This window comes from Oncorhynchus mykiss, chromosome 28, assembly GCF_013265735.2.
Source record: "Oncorhynchus mykiss isolate Arlee chromosome 28, USDA_OmykA_1.1, whole genome shotgun sequence".
Lineage (NCBI taxonomy): Eukaryota > Metazoa > Chordata > Actinopteri > Salmoniformes > Salmonidae > Oncorhynchus > Oncorhynchus mykiss.
In genome coordinates this window covers 30,561,282-30,573,811 of record NC_048592.1, presented here as the reverse complement: position 1 = coordinate 30,573,811, position 12,530 = coordinate 30,561,282, and the positions used below count along the sequence as shown (strand labels likewise).

The 12,530-nt window shown below is 43.4% G+C and overlaps 1 protein-coding gene across 2 annotated transcripts in view; it reads right to left on the bottom strand.

Moving 5' to 3' along the window:
- Positions 1 to 12,530, bottom strand: part of kcnn1a (potassium intermediate/small conductance calcium-activated channel, subfamily N, member 1a) — a 58,060-nt gene that overhangs the window by 18,586 nt on the left and 26,944 nt on the right. For both annotated transcript variants that reach the window (XM_036966138.1, XM_036966139.1), the window contains exons 2-4: positions 10,430 to 10,879; positions 6,108 to 6,203; positions 5,160 to 5,578 (exon numbers count right to left, since the gene is read on the bottom strand). In XM_036966138.1, coding sequence (XP_036822033.1) covers positions 5,160 to 5,578; positions 6,108 to 6,203; positions 10,430 to 10,879 — 965 coding nt within the window. The remainder of the gene's footprint in view (positions 1 to 5,159; positions 5,579 to 6,107; positions 6,204 to 10,429; positions 10,880 to 12,530) is intronic.

The window sequence follows — 12,530 nt, the reverse complement described above, 5'->3', positions numbered from 1 at the left end:
TAAAAAGTAACATAGAAACATTTGCCAAAAACATTGGTTGGAAAGAATTGTTAGAGATATCAATAACTGTTACCTTTAAAGACAACAGTATATAGGAGTAGACAATACTGCCAAATAAATTATTATTTGTTCCTTGAATGGAATGCTGCATGCAAGTCTGATTAAACCTGAAATTTAGAAAAACTGGTTTAACCAGTTATTGAGAACGCAATACTGTATATTGAGCAGCAAGCAGTATTTTTATTACTATTGCCCTGAGCAGGCAAATTGTTGGACAGGCTAATTTGCTCCTAATATAAGCCACTGCAGTGGAAAGAACATTAAAAGGGGACTTTTATATGCCTTAGCTTGTCCATGTACTAACAACAGTCTTTTCTACAGGAATTCATCATATCAAGCAAACTCATCGTAGCACATTAAAGGAATTTTAACAAGTCTCCTTGATTTAAATGAGAATTTGAGCAATGGTAGAGATTATTTTGGGACAAATTTGTTGAAATGTAAGAGGGGAGGGTGTCAGAGGCGGTAAACATACAGATAGGATTAAACTCAACTGGGGATGACCTAATTAAAAAAACTGCAGACCTAATTGTGCTCGCATCATCCAGCCAAAATGCAAAGCAAGCACTCCAAATGGATTCTAGCAAACATGTCGAGTCAAGATAAAAGTCTATCTTTTCATTATCATTTACTGAACAAAATGGTAATAACATGTATTTGAAACGAAGTCTCACAATATGACGCAAGCGATACAAGCCGTAGCACAGCCAACGCAACCAAAAATAGCACAAGTAAAAGTATCAGGTGTCAGAAGACATAACACAGAACTTCCCTACAGGATATCTCCTTCAAACAGCATTGTGGACTTAAGAGCAAAGCTAAAACTCTTTCGTATAGCCTTATAGCCTCAAAAGCTTTCTTTGATGAACGTCAACATCATCGTGTTCTGGAACATTGTTAGGTCATGCTTGTCCATTGTCAGTAATAACTACTGTATGGAATATCAACAGGCATGAAGAATACAGTGTGGAGGTATACTCCAATGGTACACAAGATACAACTCAAACTCTGCTTGAAGGCCTACATGACCTTTCACACAGACACTAATGTGGGATTTACACAAAACTTTTAGTTGTGGTGAAAGTTCAAGCGCACAAGTATCTCTGGTTAGGATTCCGCTCTACATGAAGCTGTGTACTGTGTCTTCCGGTCAAGTGACAACAACACACACATGATATCGGTCAGTAACCGGCCAGTAACTCAACCCTGTTAATCTGTGATGAGGGAAAGTCTCTTAACTTTCCAAAGGTTGTTACATGGCCAGAGTTCCCCAGGAAGACCGGGGTGAGAAACGACTGTCTCATGTAACCTCGAAAAAAAGTTTAGTTTCAGAGCGAGAGAGAGAGTTAGAGAGAGGAGATAGGACCGGAGGGGGGACAGGCAAGGCATGCAAGTGTATCTGAGTTTAGGCCTGCTGGTTATGAATAAGGAAAGATAAATAAGTGGGGGAGGGGATGAGGAAAAACTGCAAGCATGCCACGTTAGATGGGTACAGTAGTAGGAAATCTGCAAAGCATCATGACGCAAAAGAGGAGGTGTTTGATAAGAACACCAAAAGACCTGAGGATCTTCAATAAAGTAGGGGAGCTCTGGAGCTGTATCAAGGGGGCAGTGACCAGCATTGCTTCCCTCCACTGTACCATCAGGGTTCCTGCCAACTCCGCCACTCAGCCAACCACCCCTCCTGTCCCCTCCACCCACCATGTGTCTTTCATTCGCCCGTCTATTCCAGACAGACTCCGTGCTCGTCCAATCTCACACCGTTCTGCCCTTTGGCTCAGGACCGTGGTCAATGTAACAGTGCATCAGCAGATTCATTTCCAAACTCACGCACAGCACTTTGGAAAACCAAGCGCCTCTTTTTTTGAGTGTGTTGGAGTGATGGGATCGAGAGCAGTAAACATGAAGACTCCCATGCTGTTTCATTGTTTACCACGGATCGACAGCAGTAAACATGAAGACTCCCATGCTGTTTCATTGTTTACCACGGATCGAGAGCAGTAAACATGAAGACTCCCATGCTGTTTCATTGTTTACCACGGATCGAGAGCAGTAAACATGAAGACTCCCATGCTGTTTCATTGTTTACCACGGATCGACAGCAGTAAACATGAAGACTCCCATGCTGTTTCATTGTTTACCACGGATCGACAGCAGTAAACATGAAGACTCCCATGCTGTTTCATTGTTTACCACAGGTGAGAACTCAATCCATGTTATGAAACTTCAAACTGGAGACACTGCATTTGCCTTGAAGAAACAAACTCCTCATGACTAAATTTTGTAAACTGTGCTAGAACGGATAGCAACACCCTCACTATTCATCATCCTAGCTGAAGAGCCTTTCGTGAAACACTTCCGGGTTAATGGGGTTATAATAATATGGTTAAATGTTAGAAATTTGGTTAAAAAAAAATCTAAATCGAGCTTAAATCCACATTTACCATGTACCAGACAAATGACTTGATATTTGTTTTCTCCTCAAATAAGCACGGATGTTTTGTATGAATATGTATCTCAGATTAAATTCCTTTGCCACGTCTTGAGCAAACTGAATCAGCTGGCAGAAGTGACAAAAGCCTGTAGAATACCTAACGATTACGACATCATTCAATCAATTATTCGAGGGGAGACACATAATGGAATGGTAATGTGCGAGAACACAAAGGACTAAAAAGCTTTTGTTCCTCAGCAAATCTTGGAAGTAGATGCTGAAAAGAGTGGGCACATTATGGATCTATAACAATTACATAAGGAAGAGGAATGAAAAAAGACAATTGCCCTCAGGCTTGCTGGTGAAGGTGACTTGAAGGAGCTGCTCCATTTTAGCACAAACACCTTCCTCCTCCTCTTCCTCCTCCTCCTTTTTGCTACCACAAAACAGTTTAGAAAGAGACGCTTGGTTCAAAGTGCTGCTCAAATCATAGGTTTCGCCTCCTAGCCACTGAATGCAGTTTTCTTTGTTGCCATATTTTGGGGGTTTTGAGGATGGGTGCCACATTCATGCCGACTAAGGGGCGAATACCTAGTCCCCCTTTGCCTTACTCTGTTTGGAAAGGATAGCAATTTTTTTGGGGGGGGCTGCCCCTCGCCCAATCCCACCCCCATCCCTCACCCACTCAGGGCAGCAGTGGCGCCAGCTCGGTGCAAAATGATAGGTTTTCCACGGCTAGAGAGCGAGGACTCACATGGTATCCCTATGGAGCAGCATAGTGGGGAAATAGAAAGTACAACATAACATTATAGACACTCACACACACACACACTCACACGACACACAAACACTTACCCAAACACACGGAAACATGTTATTTTCAAATTGAAACCATAACTGGACTGCCTTATATTGCATGCACTGCTGCGGACTAGTTTGGCACGGAGCGTGTGGTGAGCATATCATCTATCCTGACCCCATTAGCCACTCTAGATATTTCATGGTGTTGACTCCAGCCGCATGTTGCGTCCAAGTACCATAGACATCCGACTGTAGAGCTTGGTTACATTTCCCTGTGGTTCTATGGTTTTCCTTTGTAATGTTGAAAGATTACCAGACAGATACAACACCAACAATGTCATCCATACGTTCTATTCATGCTTTTCACAGTATTTGGCATCACCTGTATCTTTTATGGTTAAATCTAAGACAGGAAAAAAAACAGTGTGTCCATCCTTGTGACGGTATCACTTTAAGGCTTTATGCAAGTACCTTAAGCAATACACTATTCATTCCTGTAGGCTTGATGAACAGAGTGTTCTTTTGAATGTGTGCCAACAAACTATTTGGTGAAGTTGGATTCGAGTTGCACCTCACGCTACTTCTTTTCCATTTCATGTGGAGGTGGAGCCAAAGGTCAAACACTGTTTTCTCTGCTGGTCCTTACGTGGCTCCAGGGTGCAGGGGGAAGTGGTTAGTGAGGGGTTAAGAGAGCAAGGAAGTATGAGATGGAAAGGGAGGAAATAAAAAGCAAGCAAAACGTAAGAGAGCAACTCACCGTCTGACTGACTGAAAGATTGGCAGCGAGCGTTCCTGTTGACTGATTTGACTGTTTGACTTTTTGACTTTACAGCCCTTTTGTCATAACGAAGTATTACAGGAGCTGACGTCAACCCATCCCACCTCCCTCAGCCCCTACACACCAAAGAAGACAACTTAACATCAAAGTAATGATAAACTTGTAATTGGTCTGAAAAAGCGTGCTCTTCCCTGCCTCCTCCCTTTACTCTGAGATCTGTGAGAATCCCCACCGCCCCCTTGAGAAAAAGCCTGATGTGAACGGGGATCCTTGGGGCTGCTCAGCATTACCAAAACAAACCATTCAGCAAACAAACAATTAGACACTCATGAATTATGGAAAAGCTGCTAAAATAGCATTAAAACAAGGAATAGGGACTCGTGGAGTGATCGCTGAGCTAATGAAACCCCCTTTTTTTTACCCAGGCAGTGGTGTGTGTGGGGGTACATCAAGACATTACTTTGGGCTGGTGAGCATGAACAGAACACGACAACACAACTGGACACAGATAACAGAAAGCGGGAAGGAATGAGAGAGAGAAGGGGGAATGAAAGAGAGAGAGAGAAGGGGAAGGAGAGAGACAGAAGTGGGGAGGGAGGGAGCGAGAGAAAGGGGGGTACGGAGGGGGAGAGAGAGAGAAGTGAGGGAGAGAGAGAGAGAAATAGGGGGGTACGGAGGGGGAAAGAGAGAGAAGAGAAGGAGGGAGAGAGAGGGGGGTACGGAGGGGGAAAGAGAGAGAAGTGGGGGAGGGAGAGAGAGAGAGAAGTGGGGGAGGGAGAGAGAGAAGGTGAGAGAGAGAGAGAGAGAGAGAGGGGGGGAAGAAGGGGGAATGAGGGAGAGAGAGAGAAGGAGGAAGGGAAGAAGGGAGAGAGAGAGAAGGGGGAAGGAGGGAGAGAGAGAGAAAGAGGGAGGGAAGTGGGGGAGAGAGAGAGAAGGGGGAAGAGGGAGAGAAGGAGAAGGGGGGAAGGGGGAGCGAGAGAGAGAAGGGGGGAGTGCCGACACACACAGTGCACAACGATGGGGGCATGCGTTTCTGTGGCGATTGGCTGGGTTTTTCCCTCTTTAGGGAACTCCCTAGCCGTTTACCTCTCGCAGACTCGCACCGTCCAGGCGGCGATGATCCAGGAGGAGATGCTGAAGACCAGCAGCACGGTGCCGGGGCAGATGGTCATGAGCGTCTTCATGACGAAGCGTGTGTTGAAGTTGATCTTGTTGAGGGCGCCGATGCTGCGCGACGAGGCGTCTGTGAAGAGCTTGCTGTGCAGCAGCATGACGCGGCCGATCAGGTAGAGCCTGAGGAACATGGGGATGGAGAGGATGATGTCCACGTCGGCGTTGGCCGTCGACGGCGTGTAGGTGAAGGCGATCCGTGCCGTCCACGTGAAGCGGTAATGGCCCGGGATGGGGTGGATGGCGCACACCAGCAGCTCCAGCACGATGAAGAAGATGCGTTCGTACGTCATGGCTATCCTCCAGTCGTCTGCCCCATTGTCCACCATAAACAGCTGCGGAAAAAGCAAAAAGTAGCTTAGTTATGCGTTATTTTACAGACTTTACCTACTTTATTTTACAGTAGTTATAAACTTTATTTTACAGTCTGTAGTACATACTCTGCTGTTCTATCTTGTGTGTAATGATGTTCAAGATGTCAGAGAGAAAAAAACAGTGTTGGTTGTTTGAAGTAACCTCTTTGTTGTAATATTGCAAACAGACATGGCAGTTTCACCACTGTGGATTACAGCTTTAATAGATGCCACTCTTCACATTTTAAAGAGCCTTAAAAAAGTAACAGTTATTTCAGTCATTTTCTGTAAATATCATAATATAAATCAGCTGAATTAGGACTGTAAAGTACCCAATTGAGTTGACCTGTTTAAATGTTGAATACTTTAAAAAAAATCATCAATAACGGGCATCATCACACTCAATAATCAAACTCAATTTTTAAGCAATTCAGGCAATCACCACACCAGCCCATAAATTATAACAATGAAATGTTATTTCCTGCCAAATTGTTGCATTATTTCGACTCACCTGGATTTCCCGGGCATGGTACATTATTATAAGACCAAGCAATATAACAGTGGAAAGGCTGATAAGGCATTTCAGTGCAAATGAGTACGAAGATTCCTGTAGTGAGAGACAGACACACAATAAATATAGTTTAGAGATACAGTGATATTGAGGAGAAATATAAATATATAAAATAAATTAAGAATATTTATTGACGATTACATAGTATGTGCAACCTTTGTTGACTTTCAGAGGAGGGGTCATACCTGGGCTTCACCTCAGAACTGTACATGTAAAAGCATTAATAGAAGAAATCTTCAACTTAGATTTTTTTTGTTGTTGTGTGAAATAATTTAGGCAGTCTTCATGGTGGGTAAAACGTGTGGATTTTAGAAATATTGTTGGATGGAGCGAACAAGACCAAAATGAATCCATCTAACTTCTATCTTCCAAAAAGGTTCCCCTCTGCAGTGAACGTAGCTAGTAGGAGGGAGAGGAACACTGACAATGAAAACACCACATATTATCAGCTTAAAACGAGAGAGCTGAGGAAAGGGGTTTGAACTAAAAACAACAGCACCACAAAGTGTTGTCTCAAATCACGACAGTAGCAGGAAGTAAAGGTCAAACATTGGCTCTAAACAGTACACAAACTATTTATACATCAAACCCACCACTAGGTATTTTCAATCTAATAGTAGCCTAGATGCAGAAACCGAGCAGTTATGTTGTGCATCTTCTACGGTAGCGTTAGCAGGAAGCAACCCACCGTGAGAGGTGCAAGTGATGAATTGATCGTTTGGACGCTAGAGCTGCAACGCCTATAAAGGGGTCATAGATCTTTGGAATAAGGACCTGCACTACTACTAAAAAGTGATTTGATGAATCAGCTGTAATAATGGTGGGGAGTAAAACATGTTATACAATGATGGGGGTGTTGTAATCACAATCCTGACAACAGCGACAAAAAAAACAATAGGAATCATTGTAAATAATTGGCAGGGGCGATTGTAAAAGCTGCCCATTGCTATGTTGTCAAGGCCCGCGGACGACCAAGTCGTTGTAAATGGATATTGATATGCTCTCTTGGGGTGGGGTCAAGTAAGCATGCTTTACAATACGAGCCATTACACTGATCATGCAGCCACAATATATAGTAACAGGCGGGGAGAAAATTAGCGAATGTATTTTTAGCAATCAACTAGATTGCTTTGCCCCTCAGGTCTCTGGCACCACTCAAGACCCTATAATGTCTGAAATTGTTTTGAGAAGTCCCCTGTGAAATAACATTGAGAAAAACCAATTAATCCACCTGACAGATGTATAAGGTTTTTTCAGTCCCCAAAAGCTCACTCCCTTTAACACACCAACCCCCCACCACACCTCTTTAAGGGTTGGGAAAAATCTTGACTGACTCACATGTCCATGTGATGTGACATGCAAGATGAAAAATGACTCGTCCTTATTGTAGCGCATTCTATATGGTAGGACTGCTGTGTCACTCAGGGATCAGTTCAATTTAAACTCAGACCAACACGACAATTCATCTAAATTTACTACAAAATGTGGTTAATAGAAACCTTATAGACACCTACAGTGGGGCAAAAAAGTATTTAGTCAGCCACCAATTGTGCAAGTTCTCCCACTTAAAAAGATGAGAGAGGCCTGTAATTTTCATCATAGGTACACTTCAACTTTGACAGACAGAATGAGAAAAAAAATCCAGAAAATCACATTGTAGGATTTTTAATGAATTTATTTGCAAATTATGGTGGAAAATAAGTATTTGGTCAATAACAAAAGTTTATCTCAATACTTTGTTATATACCCTTTGTTGGCAATGACAGAGGTCAAACGTTTTCTGTAAGTCTTCACAAGGTTTTCACACACTGTTGCTGGTATTTTGGCCCATTCCTCCATGCAGATCTCCTCTAGAGCAGTGATGTTTTGGGGCTGTTGCTGGGCAACACGGACTTTCAACTCCCTCCAAAGATGTTCTATGGGGTTGAGATCTGGAGACTGGCTAGGCCACTCCAGGACCTTGAAATGCTTCTTACGAAGCCACTCCTTTGTTGCCCGGGCGGTGTGTTTGGGATCATTGTCATGCTGAAAGACCCAGCCACATTTCATCTTCAATGCCCTTGCATTTCCCTCAAAATCTCACGATACATGGCCCCATTCATTCTTTCCTTTACACGGATCAGTCGTTCTGGTCCCTTTGCAGAAAAACAGCCCCAAAACATGATGTTTCCACCCCCATGCTTCACAGTAAGTATGGTGTTCTTTGGATGCAATTCAGCATTCTTTGTCCTCCAAACACGACGAGTTGAGTTTTTACCAAAAAGTTATATTTTGGTTTCATCTGACCATATGACATTCTCCCAATCTTCTTCTGGATCATCCAAATGCTCTCTAGCAAACTTCAGACGGGCCTGGACATGTACTGGCTTAAGCAGGGGGACACTTCTGGCACTGCATTATTTGAGTCCCTGGCGGCGTAGTGTGTTACTGATGGTATGCTTTGTTACTTTGGTCCCAGCTCTCTGCAGGTCCTTCACTAGGTCCCCCCGTGTGGTTCTGGGATTTTTGCTCACCATTCTTGTGATCATTTTGACCCCACGGGGTGAGATCTTGTGTGGAGCTCCAGATCGAGGGAGATTATCAGTGGTCTTGTATGTCTTCCATTTCCTAATAATTGCTCCCACAGTTGATTTCTTCAAACCAAGCTGCTTACCTATTTCAGATTCAGTCTTCCCAGCCTGGTGCAGGTCTACAATTTTGTTTCTGGTGTCCTTTGACAGCTCTTTGGTCTTGGCCATAGTGGAGTTTGGAGTGTGACTGTTTGAAGTTGTGGACAGGTGTATTTTATACTGATAACAAGTTCAAACAGGTGCCATTAATACAGGTAACGAGTGGAGGACAGAGGAGCCTCTTAAAGAAGAAGTTACAGGTCTGTGAGAGCCAGAAATCTTGCTTGTTTGTAGGTGACCAAATACTTATTTTCCACCATAATAATTTGCAAATAAATTCATTAAAAATCCTACAATGTGATTTTCTGGATTTTTTTTCTTCTCATTTTGTCTGTCATAGTTGAAGTGTACCTATGATGAAAATTACAGGCCTCTCTCATCTTTTTAAGTGGGAGAACATGCACAATTGGTGGCTGACTAAATAATTTTTTGCCCCACTGTATATGCAATATTGAATTTAACAATTCAAATAAATGTGTAGAATTGGCTGGACTTAACCAAAACATTGCTGCTCAATCTTACTTGACCTCATGCAGTTGTAAAAAATGCAGTAACCGTTCCAGCTATTACTTAGGCCAATCAATGCTGGCTCGTTGCATTGACTATGTGGTGACGCTAGCCAACAGTGCAGTCTTGTAAACATTGGGGCCAAACCTTTCCCTAAGTGCACTGTGACAAATGTTTGGTACAGAAAGCACTGCCCAAATCCAAATTGATTGGCTGATGGAGCTAATGATAGGTCAGGGAGTCGTGACCAGGTCGTGGCGACCCTGAAATGACAACAGCCTGCCGCCATGTTGGGTTGTCCTGACACTCCCACGTGCTGGTCAGAGATAATGTCCGACACTTTGAAGCAGCTCTCTGATTGGGCAGCGTTGTGTTTGGCTGCAGGGCAGGCTTCAAAGTGACTCTCAAAATACCAGCAGCAGCCTAGTGAAAACAGTCCTTTGGCCAAGCTCTGACATTTTTTGAATCGCAAACATTGTCATTCTACTTACACAAATATCTCTGAAGTTCACCATGTGTTCACCATGTTTAACATGACTTCCTATCTAAACATAGCATACTCAGAGTCGTTATTCACGTCATAAACAAGTATGGGGGAAAACAATTGGCGTTTGCCATCTGCAGCCATTAAACATTTACGTAGTAATAACTTCAAAACTAAATCATTTTTGGGGGAGCTCTCATAGCATTACAATGTTGTTTTGATTATTGCTTGAACAGTTGCTAAGATTACAGTTGGTTGTGATAGTTGCAAAGATCCTATTTTTGGATGCAGCAGTTGGCTAGAATGCTAATGCTCATTGACATTTTACTGGTTGAATTTGAAGTGTTTAAGTGTAATGCAGTTGATTTGTGAGGATGACACAAACAATATATTAAGCAGGACATTCATACGAGCCTTACAATCCAATTAGAATTTAAAAGTAGTGTGAAATGCATTCATAAACAACATGAGGCTTTTTTTGCTGCCGGTCTATGAGAACTCCCTCGTGTTTTCCCCCACAGTGGGGAAATTGTGTATAGCGACTCAGAGAATTTCAGCATTGGAGTTATTCAACAAACAAAAAGACCACCCACACTAATTACCTTGCCGTAAACTCCCCAGGACAGTTCAGTCTCAGTCACCATGACGACGATCCCGAACATTCCAAAGATGAGGGCGTAGTCACTGAGTCTCTTCCGTTTCTCAAAGAGCGCCCTCCGGTGGCCGAGCCTATAGCCAATGTCCTTGTTCTTCTTCACAGGAGCACCGTTTCCGTCCCTGACCAGGCTCTCGTTGGACGCCTTGCTGGGGTCCTCGCCGTTGCCCTTTGATACCACCACCTCCAGGCCGGAGCTGTGCAACGTCTGGAGGGGCTGCGTCTCCGAGTCGAGCTCTGCTAGGTTGCGCCGCGACGACGCCAGGCTGCCCAGTGGTCTCACTACGCCGCCATTGTACTTGCAGGTGTTCATGGCTATCTGAGGGAGTCGGCCGCTGCTCTCGGAGAGGCAGGGCTTGGATCCAGCATGGCTCAGCTTCTTCTGCTCAGTGGTTGCCTGGCAACAAAAACACAAGAGGTTGTTAGAGAAACAAACCACCAATCAGTCTGGTGTCAGAGAATGGGAGGAGCACCTTTCCTTTATAACTTCAATTTGACTAATGTCCCATGGACCGGAGCCGGTCCACAAACCAGAAGCACGAACCAGAAACACTGCCCTGCACTAAATCAGTGCAATCTCTGTGTTGTGTGTTCTGTTGTACATCGCACTCATATCAGCTGTCCCTCAAGAAAAGCGCATCCACATCTGCAGGGCAAAAGCACATGAATAATGAATGGAGATGAATGTATAAATAAAGCCATATAACTAATAGTGGACCCTACAAAGTGCAGAAAATGTCCTCTTTGCGCAGCACAAATTTAGTCATGAAAGATTAATGTGCTGCGTGACCTTGTTTCCTGTTAAAGAAACACTCTTTCCTGCAGAGCCCAGAGATGGGGTGTCCAAAAAGACGGAGTGACTGAGTGAGTGATGCTTCTATAATCAGAGAAGCAGGAAAAACTGAATCAAGAGTTTCTGCAAGAGGAAAACAAGAACATTCTTTACTCAAAGATGTGTCTTCGTCTCCTCTCTGTGTATCAAAAACTGCATCTAAATTGAAGAGGGATCCTGCTCAGCCCTTTCTGTGCCGTCCCGTGTGGCTCAGTTGGTAAAGCATGACATTTGCCACTCCAGAATTGTGGGTTTGATTCCCATGGGTGACTTATAAGAGAAAGTATGAAAATATATGCACTCACACTACTGTAAATCACTCTGGATAAGAGCATCTGCTAAATGACTCAAATGTAAATCCTTGATCCAGAGTGTGATTGTATTGCAGCGCAGATTCAAGGCGAGGTAAAATTTTTGTTTGGTGGGAAAGCAGAGGAACTGAGGAGTTCCACGGACCTTGGAAGTGTAGAGGCATGTACAATGGTAGTTGAGTGTGCATTCCAGTGGCATCTCCACAGCTCTTCTGGGACTTCACTTAGATTATCATAATGGCTTGTTAAACTTCACATGGAACAGTGCATTTTCTGAAATAACGGGGGGTGTTTGACAACACTGCCTTTCATTTGGCTTGAGTGAGCTCCCTAATGCCTCTAAATGTGTTCGGAAATAAACTCTGATTCCCCATAATGAAAATGTACTACAGTAAGTCCGGCCCCACTGACACTATCTGCTGACGCAGACCAGACCAGACCAGACCAGACCAGACTAAAGGTTAAGGATTAGAGGGAACCACAGTGTTCTAATCCTCTTTACTCTTTTAAATAGCTTCATGATCGGAGCCATTAAGACCCTCTCTGTGAAACATATCTCAGATAGTGGCGCATTCCTACTATAAACGCAGCACCAATAAAGGTTGCTTGAAAGATCTTAAACTTCATTTGATATTAGCACCTCTCCTTTCGCTTACAAAGGTGGGACGATCACAGTTCCCTAGCGATGGCTATTTGTCATCATTAATTCCCCCGATAAAATTACCATTCATGTGTTTTATTTCATGAAAATAAAACACAATGACAAAGATTGTCATTTAAATCACTGAACAAAGCAATCGATCAAAGCAAATAGACATGACTTGACTGGCGTATCAGACCAAGGGAAGTCAACTAAAAGCAGCCATGGCAGGTTATTCCAATAACATAATGAACAGGATTGATGG